This window comes from Ornithorhynchus anatinus, chromosome 2, assembly GCF_004115215.2.
Source record: "Ornithorhynchus anatinus isolate Pmale09 chromosome 2, mOrnAna1.pri.v4, whole genome shotgun sequence".
Taxonomy (NCBI): domain Eukaryota; kingdom Metazoa; phylum Chordata; class Mammalia; order Monotremata; family Ornithorhynchidae; genus Ornithorhynchus; species Ornithorhynchus anatinus.
The window spans coordinates 149,111,617-149,128,856 of NC_041729.1; the positions used below are offsets into that span (position 1 = coordinate 149,111,617).

The 17,240-nt window shown below is 48.8% G+C and overlaps 1 protein-coding gene across 1 annotated transcript in view; it reads left to right on the forward strand.

The window, feature by feature from the left end:
• The first annotated feature begins 1,347 nt into the window (after nt 1-1,347).
• The window catches only part of LOC107547931 (mucin-19-like), a 28,397-nt gene continuing 12,504 nt past the window's right edge, over nt 1,348-17,240 (forward strand). Inside the window, exons 1-21 of the mRNA XM_039914732.1 lie at nt 1,348-1,423; nt 1,696-1,782; nt 3,774-4,004; nt 5,328-5,465; nt 5,731-5,838; nt 6,201-6,269; nt 6,521-6,733; nt 7,504-7,590; nt 7,827-8,057; nt 8,824-9,060; nt 9,174-9,266; nt 9,516-9,746; nt 10,328-10,417; nt 11,169-11,399; nt 12,531-12,617; nt 12,854-13,084; nt 14,659-14,745; nt 14,835-14,856; nt 14,956-15,254; nt 16,324-16,416; nt 16,652-16,882. Coding sequence (XP_039770666.1) covers nt 1,348-1,423; nt 1,696-1,782; nt 3,774-4,004; nt 5,328-5,465; nt 5,731-5,838; nt 6,201-6,269; nt 6,521-6,733; nt 7,504-7,590; nt 7,827-8,057; nt 8,824-9,060; nt 9,174-9,266; nt 9,516-9,746; nt 10,328-10,417; nt 11,169-11,399; nt 12,531-12,617; nt 12,854-13,084; nt 14,659-14,745; nt 14,835-14,856; nt 14,956-15,254; nt 16,324-16,416; nt 16,652-16,882 — 3,172 coding nt within the window. The remainder of the gene's footprint in view (nt 1,424-1,695; nt 1,783-3,773; nt 4,005-5,327; nt 5,466-5,730; nt 5,839-6,200; nt 6,270-6,520; nt 6,734-7,503; nt 7,591-7,826; nt 8,058-8,823; nt 9,061-9,173; nt 9,267-9,515; nt 9,747-10,327; nt 10,418-11,168; nt 11,400-12,530; nt 12,618-12,853; nt 13,085-14,658; nt 14,746-14,834; nt 14,857-14,955; nt 15,255-16,323; nt 16,417-16,651; nt 16,883-17,240) is intronic.

Genomic DNA, 17,240 nt, shown 5'->3' on the forward strand with positions numbered 1-17,240 from the left:
GGTTGTCCCACGTGAGGCTCACAGTCTTCATCCTCATTTTACAGATGAGGGAACTGAGGCACAGAGAAGTGAAGTGAGTTTCCCAAAGTCACACAGCTGGCAAGTGGCAGAGCCAGAATTCGAACCCATGACCTCTGACTCCCAAGCCCAGGCTCTTTCCACTGAGCCACGCTGCTTCTCTCCTTCTAATCCTGGCTCCACCACTTGTCTTCTGTGTGACCTTGAGCAAATCAGTTGACTTCTTTGGACCTCAGTTACACTATCTGTAAAATGGGGATTAAGATTCTGAGCCCCATGGGAGACAGGGACTGTGTCTAACCTGACAACCTTGTGTCTACTCCAATACTTAGTAAGTTGCCTGGCACATAGTAAGTGTTTTAAAATACTATAAAAAAAGGCCCAGGCATCCCAGTTGCTCCAGGCTGTTCACCATCCCAGTGTTCCATCCCAACGCCAGTTTATCCCTCAACACGTTACATGACTAAAGTTGCTGTCCTAAATTCTTGCAAAGGTTGGTAAATGGTCAGCTACTAGGGGACATTCCTCTAGTCACGAAGATTTGAACCATACCTCACAGAGGGCTTTTGTTCAGGAGATTCTCCACTGCAGATTTTACCCAACTGTAGAGTCTGAATGGTCTGAAAATTGTAGTGAAGTCTAGGCCCTAGTACAAAGCTCTGTACTATTTAGCCTGATGGAGGGTGAAATGGAATGAAGGCCAATAATACTTTTCCCATCTCAGTATCAGACCCGACGGCAGCACCAGGAAGCACGGCATCTTCAGCTACATCTGGATCAGGTAGCTCTGGAGCCACCGGCACGACCACCAACTCTGGTGAGCTGAAATTGATTGACATCTCTTGAAATTTTCTATCAGAGGTGATGGCTGCCAACAAGTACACCAATCTACAAGCCCACGTTGAGGGGTCACTAAGTCTTCATGTCTTCTTTTCCCACTGCCTTCTGCATCACCATGATTTACTCCATTCACCCGTCCCTCAGTCCCATGACACTTTAGAACAAATTCATAATTTATTTATTTACTTATACTGACATCTCTGGAAGTCCAGCAGGTGAGCCAAGTAGACCTGAATGACCACACTGACTGACCCGACAGTCAAAGTTCCCTTCCTGCCATATAGGTCAATATATACTCAAGGCACAACCAAACACAGAATCATTAGAAGTGTGTTTGGGGTGGAAATAAAGCCACTGAATTATATTTTAGCTTGAAAGTATCACCCTTCCTGCTAGGTGAGATCATGATGACTTGGAGATGTATGGTTCCCTCAGCTTTCATTTGGCATGTGAAGTCTAACTTCTCCTGGTCTCAGAAGTAATTGCAGAATGCCCAGTAAACACAGAAACCCCAGGTGGTCCTATGAACCGGAGCACAGCTGCAGCTCCCTATATGAGGACAGATGTACCCCTTATCACATTAAGTGAATGAATCCACTGTCCTAATTTCTTCCTATGGCTGTAAACCTGAACTAGTTATGGCCATTCCCTTCGCCATGGGAATTTGAACTACCTGTGGCAGAGGACCTTTCTACAAGAGACTCTTCATGAAGTTTTCAACTATGGATAGAAAGCTGTCTGTAGATGTTAGTAAAGTGCAGGCCTGATTATACAGCTTAGTACTATTCCACCTGATGTGGACCGGAGGAAAATAACACTTCCTCCATCTCATAGCAGGCACAACGGTAGCACCAGGGAGCACGGCATCTTCATCTACACCTGGAGAAGGAAGCACTGGAAGCACCAGTACAGCTGTCAAATCTGGTGAGTGGATTTTGATCGGCATCTCTGGACACTTTCTGTCAGAGTTCATGGTTCTCGGCCAGTCCCTCTGGACTATAAGCCCATGTTGAGCAGCCCCACTTTTGTGCTCAGTATTGGGAGGACTGTCCAATGACAACATCGCTAAAACCAACAACCAGCAGGTCAGTTACATAGTGCAGCAAGCTCCTCCTTTCTATGTCTCCCTGACTCACTCCTTTTGCTCTTCCCCCCTCTCCTAACCCCACAGCACCTATGTATATAGCTATAATTTTATTAATAATGATGGCATTCGTTAAGCGCCTACTATGTGCAAAGCACTGTTGTAAGCGCTGGGGGGATACAAGGTGATCAGGTTTTCCCACGTGGGGCTCACAGTAGTCTTCATCCCCATTTTACAGATGAGGTAACTGAGGCTCAGAGAAGTTAAGTGACTTGCCCAAAGTCACACATCTGACAGTTGGTGGAGCTGGGATTAGAACCCATAATCTCTGACTTCCAAGCCCGGGCTCTTTCCACTGAGCCACACTGCTTCTCTGTTTGCACTGATGTCTGTCTCACCGCCTCTAGACTCTGAGCTCCTTGTGGGCAGGGACTGTCACTCTTTATCGCTATACTGTACTCTCATTCATTCATTCATTCAATAGTATTTATTGAGCGCTTACTATGTGCAGAGCACTGTGCTAAGTGCTTGGAATGAACAAGTCGGCAACAGATAGAGACAGTCCCTGCCATTTGACGGGTTTACGGTCTAATCGTGGGAGACAGACAGATGAGAACGATGGCGATAAATAGAGTCAAGGGGAAGAACATCTCGTAAAAACAATAGCAACTAAATAGAATCGAGGCGATGTGCATTTCATTAACGAAATGAATAGGGTAATGAAAATATATACACTTGAGCAGACGAGTACAGTTCTGAGGAGATGGGAAGGGAGAGGGGGAGGAGCAGAGGGAAATGGGGGGAAAAGAGGGTTAAGTTGCGGAGAGGTGAAGGGAGGGCAGTAGAGGGAGTAGAGGGAGAAGGGGAGCTCAGTCTGGGAAGGCCTCTTGGAGGAGGTGAGTTTTAAGTAGGGTTTTGAAGAGGGGAAGAGAATCAGTTTGGCGGAGGTGAGGAGGGAGGGCATTCCAGGACCGCGGGAGGACGTGGCCCGGGGGTCGACGGCGGGATAGGCGAGACCGAGGGACGGTGAGGAGGTGGGCGGCGGAGGAGCGGCGCGTGCGGGGTGGGCAGTAGAAAGAGAGAAGGGAGGAGAGGTAGGAAGGGGAAAGGTGATATAGAGCCTTGAAGCCTAGAGTGAGGAGTTTTTGTTTGGAGCGGAGGTCGATAGGCAACCACTGGAGGTGTTTAAGAAAGGGAGTGACATGCCCAGATCATTTCTGCAGGAAGATGAGCCGGGCAGCGGAGTGAAGAATAGACTGGAGCGGGGCGAGAGAGGAGGAAGGGAGATCAGAGAGAAGGCTGACACAGTAATCTAGCCAGGATATAGCCTGTAGCAGTAAGGTAATAATAATAATAATAATAATGTTGGTATTTGTTAAGTGCTTACTATGTGCCAAGCACTGTTCTAAGCGCTGGGGTAGACACGGGAATCAGGTTCTCCCACGTGGGGCTCACAGTCTTAATCCCCATTTTACAGATGAGGGAACTGAGGCACCGAGAAATTAAGTGACTTGCCCAAAGTCACACAGCTGACAAGTGGCAGAGCCGGGGTTTGAACCCATGACCTCTGACTCCAAAGCCCCGGCTCTTTCCAGTGAGCCATGTAGCCATTTGGGTGGAGAGGAAAGGGCGGATCTTGGCGATATTGTAAAGGTGAAACCGGCAGGTCTTGGTAACGGATAGGATGTGTCGGGGGACGAGAGAGACGAGTCAAGCACACAGTTCAGTGCTCCGCATACAATAAGCGCTCAATAAATATGATTGAATGAATGAATGAAGCTCTGCCTTGTAGCCGGAACGTCCATCATGACAGTTTCCCATTTCTTAACAGCAGGCACGACTTCCGCAACCACGACTGGAGCACCAGGCAGCTCCACCTCACAGACTACAACTAACAGAACCCCAGGAGTGACTACAACCGGAGCACCGGGCAGCCCATCATCACCAAGTACAACCCCAGGATCCTCAGGACCGGCCACGACTGGAGCCCTAGGAAGCTCCCCATCATCCAGTACCACCAGCACAATGGGCCCTGGAGCCACATCCCCTGGAAGCCCAGCAGGTGAGCCAAGTTGATTAGGATGACCATATTGACTTGTCCTGCCACTCAAGATTCAATCCTGCCGTACAGGTCCACCAATTCCCAGGACACGGAACAAGCGCTGGATCTTTAAAATTTGTTTGGGGAGGGGAGACAAAGCCCCAGTGATTTTGTGGCTGGCAACAGTGGCCCTTCAGGGCTGGCGAAGACCTGATGCCTCAGGGATGTAGGGATTCCCTCTGCTCTCATTTGGGAGGTGCAGTCTGACTTCTCCTTATCTCAGAAATAACTTCATGAGGCCCAGTAGCCACAGAAGTCCCATGCAGTTATACATCCTAGTCCACATCTGCAGGTCCTGGTGTGAGAGGTAAAGCACGCATTAATCAATAAATCAATCCTATTTATTGAACTTTTACTGTGTGTAAAACACCATCCTAAGTGCTTGGGAGAGTACATTATAACAGAATTGGGTTCCCGTCCCATGATGAACCTACAGTCTTTAGTGAGAGATAGACATTGAAAAAATGAACTGTGAATAGGTACATGAGCGCCGTGGAGCTGAGGAAGGGGTGAATTAAAGCGAGGAAATCCAAGTGCTAGGACAACCGGAAGGAACTGGGAGAAGAGGAAGTGAGGGCTTAGTTGGGGAAGGCAACTTGTAGGTAACGTGCTTTAAATAAAACTTTGAAAATGAGGAGAGTAATCGTCTGTCATCTATGAAGAAGGAGGGGTTTCCAGGCCAGAGCTAGAATGTGGGCACTGAGATAGATGAAATCAAGGTATGGGGAATAGGTTGGCATTAGAGGAGAGAATTATAATAATGTTGGTATTTGTATTTGGTATTTGTTAAGTGCTTACGATGTGCCAAGCACTGTTCTAAGCGCTGGGGTAGACACAGGGCATTCAGGTTGTCCCACGTGGAGCTCACAGTCTTAATCCTCATTTTACAAATGAGGTAACTGAGGCACTGAGAAGTTAAGTGACTTGCCCAAAGTCACACAGCTGACAAGTGGCCGAGCTGGGATTCGAACCCATGACCTCGGACTCCAAGGCCCGTGCTCTTTCCACTGAGCCACGCTGCTTCTCTATTATTATGAGGGCTGGGTTGTAGTAAGAAATCAGGAAAGTACCGTAGGAGAGGGCAAGGTGATAGAGTGCTTTAAAGCTGATGATAAGGAGTTTCTGTTTGATGCAGAGGTAGATGCTCAGTGTTGGACGGACTGTCCAAGTGGCAACATTCTCAGGTTGAGAACACTGCTAAACCGGCACCACGGTCGAATAGTCCAGTAAACCTCCACCTCTTGATCGGGTGTATTGTCGTGACATTTTCCCACTTCTTGACAGCAGGCGCAACGTCCACATCCACAACTGGAATACCAGGAAGCTCTGCGTCAACAGGTCCAATGAGCAAAACCCTAGGAGTGTCATCCGGTACCACTGGTGCCCCAGGCACTGTAGCCACATCTCCTGGAAGCCCAGCAGGTGAGCCAGGTTATCTAGCCTGAATGACTACAGTGACCATCCCTCCAATCCAAGGTCACGTCCTACCTTACGGGTCCACCGATATCCAAGCCATAGTCAAAATGTTGAAACTTTAAAGTCTTTCCGAGGTGGGAAACAGGGCTGCCCATCATTGTAATGCATGGGAGTGTTTCCCCCCGCTTCCTTCATAACGTAAAACCATAGACCGACAGGGATCTTCTTTGATATCACTTGAAAAGAATTACATATTCTCTCTTGGTCATAGGTACCACCACTGGAGGCCTGGGCACCGCAGGTGCATCAGGCAGTCCTCCATCAGAGAGCTCACCTGCAGGTCCCGTCAAAAGCTTTAGCACACCTGCAAGTCCAACAGGTGAGTAGAGAGTCTGTCCTGAACCATTCACAAGGCAGATAAATGGTGAGCTAGTGGGGCACTGTTCCCTTAGTTAGATGGATTTGGTCCAGAATCGGTCGAGGAACTCATCCCCTGCTTTTTCCTGGACACAAGTTTAATCAATCCCTGGAGTCCAGGTCTGGAGTTGGTTGTATATTCCTTCAATCATATTTATTGAGCACTTACTTTGTGCAGAGCACTGTACTGAGCGCTTGGAGAGTATAACAATAAACACATTCCCTGACCACAACAACCCTGGGCCTCAGTATCCTGTAGTTGTCCCTTGCCACCCGATGGACAGTGATATGGATAGGAGGGAAGTAACACTTTGCTCATCTCAGCATCAGGTACAGCCATAACATCTACGTCTGCAGGAAGTAGCACTGGAGACATCAGCGCAGCTGTGAAGGGTGAGTTGAAATTTTCTGCATCTCTGGAAATTTGCTATATGAGGTGAAATCTGATCGTCATTCCCATAGGTCTGTGGGAGGATTTTCACGGGTGTGACTCTTGTGCTTAGTGTCAGGAGGAGTGTCCAGTGGTCCTCATCCCGGGTTAAGAAAATTGCTAAAGACGACAACTGGTGGTCATTAGACATAGTGTAGCAAGTTTCATGTTTTGCACTGGACTATGTTGGAAACATCTTCCCACTTCCTGACAGCAATCCCTACTCCCGCACCGACTTCCATACCGACAACCAGAGCATCAAGCAGTTCTACCTCTGTGGGGACAACAAACGGAACTCCAGGTTTGTCTACGACTACGGCACCGAGCACAACCGCAGGATCCTCAGGACCGGCCACAACTGGAGCAACTGGAAGCTCAACGTCATCTAGTACCACTGGTGAACCACGTACTGGAGTCACATCTATTGGTGAGCCAAGTTGAGGTGGATGGTCACATTGACCGTGCCACCGGTCAAATACCCCTTTCTGCCTTATAGGTCTATCAATGCCCAAACCTCAAACCAAATGTAGAATATTTGAAATGGGTTTTGGAGCCTGAAACGGGGACAGTTGATGAGATTGTGGCCTTCAGGAGTCACCCATCCTTCCTAGACAGGCTTTGAGTCATTCAATCATATTTATTGAGTGCTTACTGTGGGCAGAGCGCTTGATACCCCAGGGATGGAAGGGTTACCTCAGCTATCTTTTTGGGGAGTGAAATCTGACTTCTCTGGGTGTCAGGAATCACTTCAGGAAATCCAGTCAGCAAAGGCTCCGAGGTAGTCTTCTGTCCCAGAGCACAACGGCATATCCTGTTACGAGCGCTAATAAAATTAGATGAAAGAAACCACTGTGTGAGCCCTTCCTAAGGGTGAAAAAATCAACAGTCCAATAGGGGACATTGGCCTACTCATGCACTTTCAAACCACACTTGGAAGAGGACTGTTTTCAGGAGGCTTTTAAATTCATTCATTCATCATTCATTCAGTCAATCGTATTTGAGTGTTTACTGTGTGCAGAGCACTGTTCTGAGCAAATGGGAGAGTACAACATAACTCACTTCATCTAACCTTGGAGATAGCTTGGTGGAAAGGCGGAAGTAAAGTCCAGCCCCGAGTACTTTGTTTAGTATAGGGTTAGAATGATAGAGGGTGATGCCTACTAAAGGCAAATAACACTTCACCCATCTCACTATCAGGCCCGACAATAGTACCAGGAAGCACGGCATCTCTGCCTACACCCCGCGAAGGTAGCACTGGAGCCACGGGGACGACTGCAAGATCGGGTGAGTTGAGATTGTTTGACATCTCTGGAAATTGTCTGTAAGAGCTGATGGCTCTTGGCCAATCCCAGAGGGCTATAAGCCCAGGTTGAGAGGTCCCACTTTTGCACTCAGTTGGCCACATTTACAAGTTGTGAATCTTTCTAAAGCAACAAGAGTCCCGGCATTTATGTGCTTGCTGCAGCAACCCTCATCACCTGCCCGGGTCTATTGTTTTCACATTTTTCCACTTTTGACAGCAGGCACAACTTCCGCACCCACCACCGGAGCACCCAACAGCTCTGTTTCAGCAAGTACCACAGACATAACCCCAGGAGTGTCTACGACTGGGTCACCTACCAGCTCAGCATCATCAAGTACAATCCCAGGATCCTCAGCACCAAACACGGCCGTAGCACCGGGAAGCTCTGCATCATCCAGTACCACTGGTGCACCGAACACTAGAACCACATCTCCGGGAACCTCAGCAGGTGAGCCTCGTCGAGCTGGATTCATTTATTCATTCAGTCATTCAATAGTATTTATTGAGCACTTACTATGTGCAGAGCACTGTACTAAGCGCTTGGAATGTACATATTGGCAACAGATAGAGACCGTCCCTGCCCATTGACAGGCTTACAGTCTAATACTGTCCCTCCAGTCAAAGGTTGCTTCCTGTCTTAAAGGCTGCTCCATTCCCAATTATGGTGCAAACTCCCAACATTTGAAATCGGTTTTGGTGTTAAGAAAGAGGGCTGCCACTTGATATAGTGGCCCAAAGGAATCACTCCTCTCACCTCACAGTGACCTGAGGTCTCTGTATACCTGGGGCTTTGATGTTTGGTTGTTGTCCCTTATCTCTGGTTGGATGGCGATATGGCTAGGAGACAAATAGCACTTCCCTCATCCAGGATCAGCTACAGCTGGAATACTGGGCAGCCCGACCCCTTCCCCTTCATCTGCAGCAGGTAGCACTTCTGCCACCAGCATGGCAGTGACATCTGGTGAGTTGAAATTCATTGGCATTTCTGGAAATGTGCTATATAAGGTGAAAGCTGATCATTTCGTTCCATCCGAGAGCCCGCTTTCCCAGGTGCGACTTTTGTGGTCTGCGGAAGGAGGCCTGTACAGTGGGACTCCTTCTGGGGTTGAGAATATTACTGAAGACAACAACTGCCACTGCCCAAATGAAGTGTAGCGTGATTCAGCTAATGTCTTAGACTATCGCGGAAACAGCTTCCTATTACTTGTCAGCAGCCACGACTCCTTCAGCGACTTCCACACCTACAAGTGGAGCACCAGGCAGCTCCTCCTCAGCAGGGACAGCAAGTGGAACTCAGGCTCTGTCTACGACCATGGGACCAGGCAGTTCGGCATCAAGTACAACCCCAGGATCTTCAGGACCGGCCACAAGCGGAACACCAGGAAGCTCTGCCTCATCTAGTACTGCTGGCCCACTAGGCACTGGATCCACATCCACTGGAAGCCCAGCGGGTGAGCCAGGTTTAGAGGGATGATCACATCGACTCTGTCTCCTGAATGTGGTACCGTTCAGCCGGATGCGGGGTGATGTGGACTGGAGGCAAATACCACTTCTCTCATCTCAGTTTCAGGCCCAAAGGTAGCACCGGAGAGCACGACATCTTCACCTACACCCGGAGTAGGTAGCACTGGAGCTACAGCCACGGCCGCCACATCCGGTGAGTTGAGATTGACTGACATCTCTGGAAATTTTCTATCAGAATTCCTGGCTCTTGGCTTGTCCAACCAGTCTACGAACCATGCTGAATGGCTTTAGTTTTGTGCTCAGTATTGGGCAGACTGTCCAACTGGCCACATTCTCACCTGAAAACATTGATGAGGTGGCAACAGGTGGGTGGTTATGTAGGACAGCAAGCTTCACCTCCTGCTCGGGATTGTTTTTCTGACAATACCCCACTTCTTGACAGCAGGCACGACTTCTACGCCCACTACCCCAGCCCCAGGCAGCTCTGCCACATCGGTTACATCAAATAAAAGCCCAGGAGTATCTACATCCGAAGCCCCAGGGAGTTCCGCCTCACCAGATCCATCAAAGTTGACCCCGGGGGTGTCTACAACTGGAGCATCGGGCAGCTCTGTCTCATCCACTACTACTGTTGCATCAAGCACTGGAGCCACGTCTACGAGGAGCTCAGCGGGTGAGCAAAGTCGAATTGGATGGCTACATTGACTGTCCCGCCAGTCAAAGTTCCCTTCTTGCCTTACAGGACTACGTTTACCAAGCCAGTAATCAAAAGCCCAGTAGTTAAAATTGGTTTTCAGTCAGAAATGGTCACTTGTTGATAATGTTCCTGCAGTGATCACCCCTCCTGCTGGGAGAAGTCCTGATTCCCCAGAGATGTAGGGATTCCCTCAGCTATCATTTGGAGATAAAGTCTACCTTCTCTTTGTGTCAGGAATTACTTCAGAAGCAATGTGGCCTATTGGATAGAGCACGGGCCTGGGAGGTGGAAGGACCTGAGTTCTAATCCTGGCTCCACCACTGTCCTAATTTCTTCCTATGGCTGTAAACCTGAACTAGTTATGGCCATTCCCTTCGCCATGGGGCTTTGAACTACTTCTGACAGAGGACCTTTCTACAGGAGACTCTTCATGAAGTTTTCAACTAAGGAGAGAAAGCTGTCTGTAGATCTTAGTAAAGTCCAGGCCTGATTATACAGCTTAGTACTATTCCACCTGATGTGGACCGGAGGAAAATAACACTTCCTCTATCTCATAGCAGGCACGACGGTAGCACCAGGGAGCACGGCATCTTCGTCTACACCTGGAGAAGGAAGCACTGGAAGCACCAGTACAGCTGTCAAATCTGGTGAGTGGATTTTGATCGGCATCTCTGGACACTTTCTGTCAGAGTTCATGGTTCTCGGCCAGTCCCTCTGGACTATAAGCCCATGTTGAGCAGCCCCACTTTTGTGCTCCGTATTGGGAGGACTGTCCAATGGGCCACATTTGCAAGTTGACAACATCGCTAAAACCAACAACCAGCAGGTCAGTTACATAGTGCAGCAAGCTCCTCCTTTCTATGTCTCCCTGACTCACTCCCTTTGCTCTTCCCCCCTCTCCTAACCCCACAGCACCTATGTATATAGCTATAATTTTATTAATAATGATGACATTCGTTAAGCGCTTACTATGTGCAAAGCACTGTTGTAAGCGCTGGGGGGATACAAGGTGATCAGGTTTTCCCACGTGGGGCTCACAGTAGTCTTCATCCCCATTTTACAGATGAGGTAACTGAGGCTCAGAGAAGTTAAGTGACTTGCCCAAAGTCACACAGCTGACAGTTGGTGGAGTCGGGATTAGAACCTTTGACTCCCAAACCCGGGCTCTTTCCACCGAGGCACGCTGCTTCTCTGTTTGCATTGATGTCTGTCTCCCTGCCTCTAGACTCTGAGCTCCTTGTGGGCAGGGACTGTCACTCTTTATCAATATACTGTACTCTCCCAAGCACATAGTTCAGTGCTCCGCATACAATAAGCACTCAATAAATACGACTGAATGAAGGAAGCTCCACCTTGTAGCCGGAACGTCCATCATGACAGTTTCCCATTTCTTAACAGCAGGCACGACTTCTGCAACCACGACTGGAGTACCAGGCAGCTCCATCCCACCGACTACAACAAACAGAACCCCAGGAGTGACTACAACCGGAGTACCGGGCAGCCCATCATCACCAAGTACAACCCCAGGATCCTCAGGACCGGCCACGACTGGAGCCCTAGGAAGCTCTCCATCATCCAGTACCACCAGCACAATGGTCCCTGGAGCCACATCCCCTGGAAGCCCAGCAGGTGAGCCAAGATGATTAGGATGACCATATTGACTTGTCCTGCCACTCAAGGTTCAATCCTGCCATACAGGTCGACCAATTCCCAGGACACGGAACAAGTGCTGTATCTTTAAAATTTGTTTGGGGAGGGGAGACAGAGCCCCAGTGATTTTGTGGCTGGCAACAGTGGCCCTTCAGGGCAGGCGAAGACCTGATGCCTCAGGGATGTAGGGATTCCCTCTGCTCTCATTTGGGAGGTGAAGTCTGCCTTCTCCCTATCTCAGAAATGACTTCATGAGGCCCAGTAGCCACAGGAGTCCCATGCAGTTATACATCCTAGGCCACATCTGCAGGTCCTAGTGTGAGAGGTGAAGCACCCGTTAATAAATCAATCCCATTCATTGAACTTTTACTGTGTGTAAAACACCATCCTAAGTGCTTGGGGGAGTACGTTATAACAGAATTGGTAGACAGGTTCCCTGCTCATGACGAACCTACAGTCTTTAGTGAGAGATAGACATTGAAAAAATGAACTGTGAATAGGTACATGAGCGCCGTGGAGCTGAGGAAGGGATGAATTGAAGCGAGGAAATCCAAGTGCTAGGGCAACCAGAAGGAAGTGGGAGAAGAGGAATTGAGGGCTTTGTTGGAGAAGGCATCTTGTAGGTAATGTGCTAATAATGGTAATGGTGTCAGGAATCATTTCAGGAAATCCAGTCAGCAAAGGGTCCGAGATAGTCTTCTGATCCAGAGCACAACAGCATATCCTGTTATGAGTGCTAATAAAATTAGGTGAAAGAAACCACTGTCCTGAGCCCTTCCTAAGAGTGAAAAAATAAGAGTCCAGTAGGGGACATTTGCTTACTTAAGCACTTTCAAACCACATCTGGAAGAGGGCTGTTTTCAGGAGGCTTTTTAATTCAATAATTCATCATTCATTCAGTCAGTCGTATTTGAGTGTTTACTGTGTGCCAACCACTGTTCTAAGCACTTGGGAGAGTTCAATATAATGCACTTCATCCAACCTTGGAGATAGCTTAGTGGAAAGGCGGAAGTAAAGTCCAGGCTTGAGTACTTAGTTTAGTATAGGGTTAGAATGATAGAGGGTGATGCCTACTAAAAGCAAATAACACTTCACCCATCTCACTATCAGGCCTGACGATAGCACCAGGAAGCACGACATCTCTGCCTACACCCCGAGCAGGTAGCACTGGAGCCACGGGCACGACTGCCAAATCGGGTGAGTTGAGATTGTTTGACATCTTTGAGAATTGTCTGTCAGGGCTGATGGCTCTTGGCCAGTCACAGAGGGCTATAAGCCCAGGTTGAGCGGTCCCACTTTTGCACTCAGTTGGCCACATTTTTAGGTTGTGACTCTTTCTAAAGCAACAAGAGTCCTGGCATTTATGTGCTTGCTGCAGCAACCCTCACCACCTGTCCAGGTCTATTGTTTTCACATTTTTCCACTTTTGACAGCAGGCACAACTTCCGCACCCACCACCGGAGCACCCAACAGCTCTGTTTCAGCAAGTACCACAGACATAACCCCAGGAGTGTCTACGACTGGGTCACCTACCAGCTCAGCATCATCAAGTACAATCCCAGGATCCTCAGCACGAATCACGACCGTAGCACCGGGAAGCTCTGCATCATCCAGTACCCCGGGTGCACCGAGCACTAGAACCACATCTCCGGGAACCTCAGCAGGTGAGCCGCGTCGAGCTGGATTCACTCATTCATTCATTCATTCAGTAGTATTGATTGAGCTCTTACTATGTGCAGAGCCCTGTACTAAGCGCTTGGAATGTACATATCGGCAACAGATACAGACAGTCTCTGCCCATTGACGGGCTTACAGTCTAATACTGTCCCTCCAGTCAAAGGTTGCTTCCTGTCTTACAGGCCGCTCCATTCCCAATTATGGTTCAAACTCCAAACATTTGAAATCAGTTTTGGTGTTAAGAAAGAGGGCTGCCACTTGATATAGTGGCCCGTAGGAATCACTTCTCTCACCTCACAGTGACTTGAGGTTCTAGGCTGGCAGGGATTCTCCCCGGTGTCTTTTGGAAGGCATCACTTGCCCACTCTTGGTTTCAGGCTCCACCTCCAGAGAACCCGTCACCTCAGAAGCACCAGGAAGCCCTCTATCCCCGAGCACACAATCAGGGAGAGTCACGAGCTCTAGTGTACCCTCTAGCCCATCAGGTGAGAAGCAGCATGGCCTGGTGGATAGAGGATATGCCTGGAAGTGAGAAGGACTTGGGTCCTAATTGCAGCTCCTCTACTTGCCTTTTTGTGACCTTAGACAAGTTGCTTAATTTCTCTGTGCCTTGGTCACCCTATCTATTAAATGGGGATTAACACTGTGAGCCCCATAAGGGACATGGACTGTGTCCAACCTGATTTGGCTTCAGAGATCTCCATCACCTCCTCTTTCTACAGCCTACCCTCCAAACTCCACTCCTTTGCCACTAACCTCCTCACTGTGCCTCGTTCCCACCTGTCCCGCCATCGACCCCTGGCCCATGTCCTACCTCTGACCTGGAATGCCCTTCCTCCTTACATGTGCCAAACTAACTCTCTTCCCCTCTTCAAAGTCTACTGAGAGTCCACCTCCTCCAGGAGGCCTTCCCAGACTGAGCCCTCCCTTTCCCTCAGCTCCTCCCCCTCTCCCCATTGCCCCGACTCCCTCCCTCTGCTCCACTCCCTTCCCCTCTCCACAGCACTTCTGCATATTTGTATATAGTATTTATTACTCTATTTTATTAATGATGTGTGTATATATCTATGATTTTATTTATCTTTATGGTATTGATGCCTGACTACTTGTATTATTTTGTTGTCTGTCTCCCCCTTCTAGACTGTGAGCCTGTTGTTGGACAATCCCGTAGGGATTGTCTCTATCTGTTGGTAAATTGTACTTTCCAAGTGCTTAGTACAGTGCTCTGCACACACTAAGCACTCAATAAATGCGATTGAATGAATGAATGAATTAGCTTGTATCTACTCCAGTGTTTAATACAGTGCATGGCACATAGTAAAATGAAAAATAGGTGAATAGAGGGGTTGTATCAAGACTCCTCCCAAGATAATGGTGAGCTGGTAAGGGACCATTCATTAGTTAAACAGATTAAGTCCAGTGCTTGGTGACAAGCTTAACTGATTCATAAAGATCGGCTTTAAAGATGGTTGTTTTCCATAGTATGCCATAATTGTCCACTGTCCCTAATAGATGTTGATGTGGCAGGTGGCAAATAACACTTCTTCTAATTCTGTATCAGAAACAACTGTAACACCAGGCATCCCAGCATCTTCACCTACCTCTTCAACAGCTAGCACTGGAGCCACTGGAGCCACTGTGACCTCTGGTGAGTTTAGTTTCATTGACCTCTCTGGAAATTTTCTGTGGGAGGTTAAAGCAGTTGTCCATTCTTTGGGTCTGTGGTCCCCCTTTCAGGGCCCCAAATTTTGTATTCAGTGTAAAGAGGACTGTCCACATCCTTGAATTGAGAACACTCTTAAAGCCGACAGCTCGAGGGGCCCAAACATAGCATAACAACTTTCACCTTCTTTTCCAGGATTGCTGTCATAACATTTTTCCACTTGTCAGCAGGCACAGCTTCCTCAGGCAGTTCTGCCTCACCAGGCAAAACAACCGGAACTGCAGGCTTGTCTACGACCACAGTAGCAGGCAGCTCAGCATCTCCAAGTACAACCCCAGGACCGGTTACAACCAGAGCACCAGGCAGCTCAGCATCACTAAGTACAACCCCAGGAACCTCAGGATCGGCCACGACCGGAGCACCAGGAAGCTCTACGTCATCCAGCACCACAGTTGTACCGAGTACAGGAACCACATCCACTGGGAGCCCAGCAGGTGAGCCAAGTTGAGGTGGTTGACCACACTGACTGTCTTGCTAAACAAAGGTCCCTTACTACCTTATATAGGTCGACCGATGCCCAAGTCACAAACTAAAGTCTGAATCTTTAAAATTGGTTTTGGAGTGGGAAACAGGGTGACTTGATGATGTCATGGCCTGAAAAGGACATCCCTTTCTGCTGGGCAAGGCCATGCTGCCTCAGTGATGGAGGGATTCCCTCAGTTATCATTTGGCTGGTGAAGTCTGACAGAAATCACTTCAGGACACTCTGTCAATGAAGGATCCTCCTGCAATCCTCCATCCCAGAGCACACCTGCTGATCCTGGTTGAGCACTAGTGGAGTCTCAATACAATAAGTGAATTAATCCACTGTCCTAAGTCCTTCCAAAACTATAAACGAGCTAATGGGGGTCTTCCCTTAGTCTCACAGATTTGATCTATAACTGGCAGAGAACCTTTCAGAAGCTCTTCACCACTGATTTTGCCCACCCTGGAAGACAGGAAGGTCTAAAGGTCAATCAGCCTTCCATCCACAAACAAAACACTTTAAAATAGGTTTGGGGGGGGGTCAGAAAACTGGGACAATTGATGACATTATGGCTTGGAAGGGTCACCCCATCTACTGCTCCAGGGATGTAGGGATTCCCGCAGCTGTTATTCGGGGGGAGATGTCTGACTTCTCTTGGTGTCAGGAGTCAGTTCAGGAGACCCAGTCACCATGGGAACCCCAGGCAGTCCTCCAACCCAGAGCACATCGGCATGGCCTGGCCCGAGATGCTAGTGCATCCCTTAACTCGTTAAGTGAATAAAACCACTGTCCTAAGTCCTTCCTAAGGTGATAAACAATGCTCTAACGGGTACATTCACTTAGTCATGTAGTTTTGAACCACACCTTGCAGAACCACACCATTCTACAGGATTTCTTTGTGACAGATTTCACTCAACCATGGAGGCAGAATGATCTGAAGGTGTTAGAAAAGGCCAGGCCAGAGTACTCAGTTTAGTACCATTCACCTGATGGAGGGTGATGTGGAGTGGAGGCAAATAACACTTCTCCTGTCTCAGTATCAGGTACGACAGTGGCACCAGGGAGCATGACACCTTCACCTACAAACAGAGCAGGTAGCACTGGAGTCACCAGTACAGCTGCCAGATCTGGTGAGTTGAGATTGATTGACATCTCTGGAAATTTTTTGTCTGAGGTGATGGCTCTCGGCCAATCCCTCAGGATTATGAGCCCAGGTTGAGGGGACCCACTTTGTGCTCAGGTGGCCACATTCCTAGGTTGTGACCATTTCTAAAGTAGACAACATCAGTGCCATGGTTAAGTATTGCAACAAGCCTCACCTCCTGTTCAGGAATTCTGTAGTGACAATTTCCCACTTCTTGACAGTAGGCACGACATCCACACCTACAACTGGAGCACCAGGCAGCTCAGAGTCGCCAGGTAGGACGAACGGAACCCCAAGAGTGTCTACAACTGGAGCACCGGGCAGCCCATCATCCCCTAGTACAGCCCCAGCATCCTCAGGACCGGCCACAGCCAAAACACTGGGAAGCTCTGCATCACCCGGTACCACTGGTACACAGGGCCCTAGAACCACATCTCCTGGAAGCCCAACTGGTGAGCCACGTTGAGCTGGGTGAACACACTGTCTGGCCAGCAAAGGTCACTTCCTGACTTAGAGGTCCCTCTATCCCCTACTACAGTTCAAATTCTGAACCTTTGAAATGAGTTTGGGTGTAAGAAACAGGGCTGCTGCTTGATATCATGGCCCCAAGGAATCGCTCCTCCTTCCTAATGGTGACATGACGACGTAGGCTGGCAGGGATTCTCCCAGCTGTCTCTTGGAAGGCATCGCCTGCCCACTTTTAGTTTCAGACACCACCTCTGGAGCACCAGGCAGCCTTCCATCACCTAGCACACAACTAGGGACAGTCACGAGCTCTTGTGCAGAAGCAACGTGGCTCAGTGGAAAGAT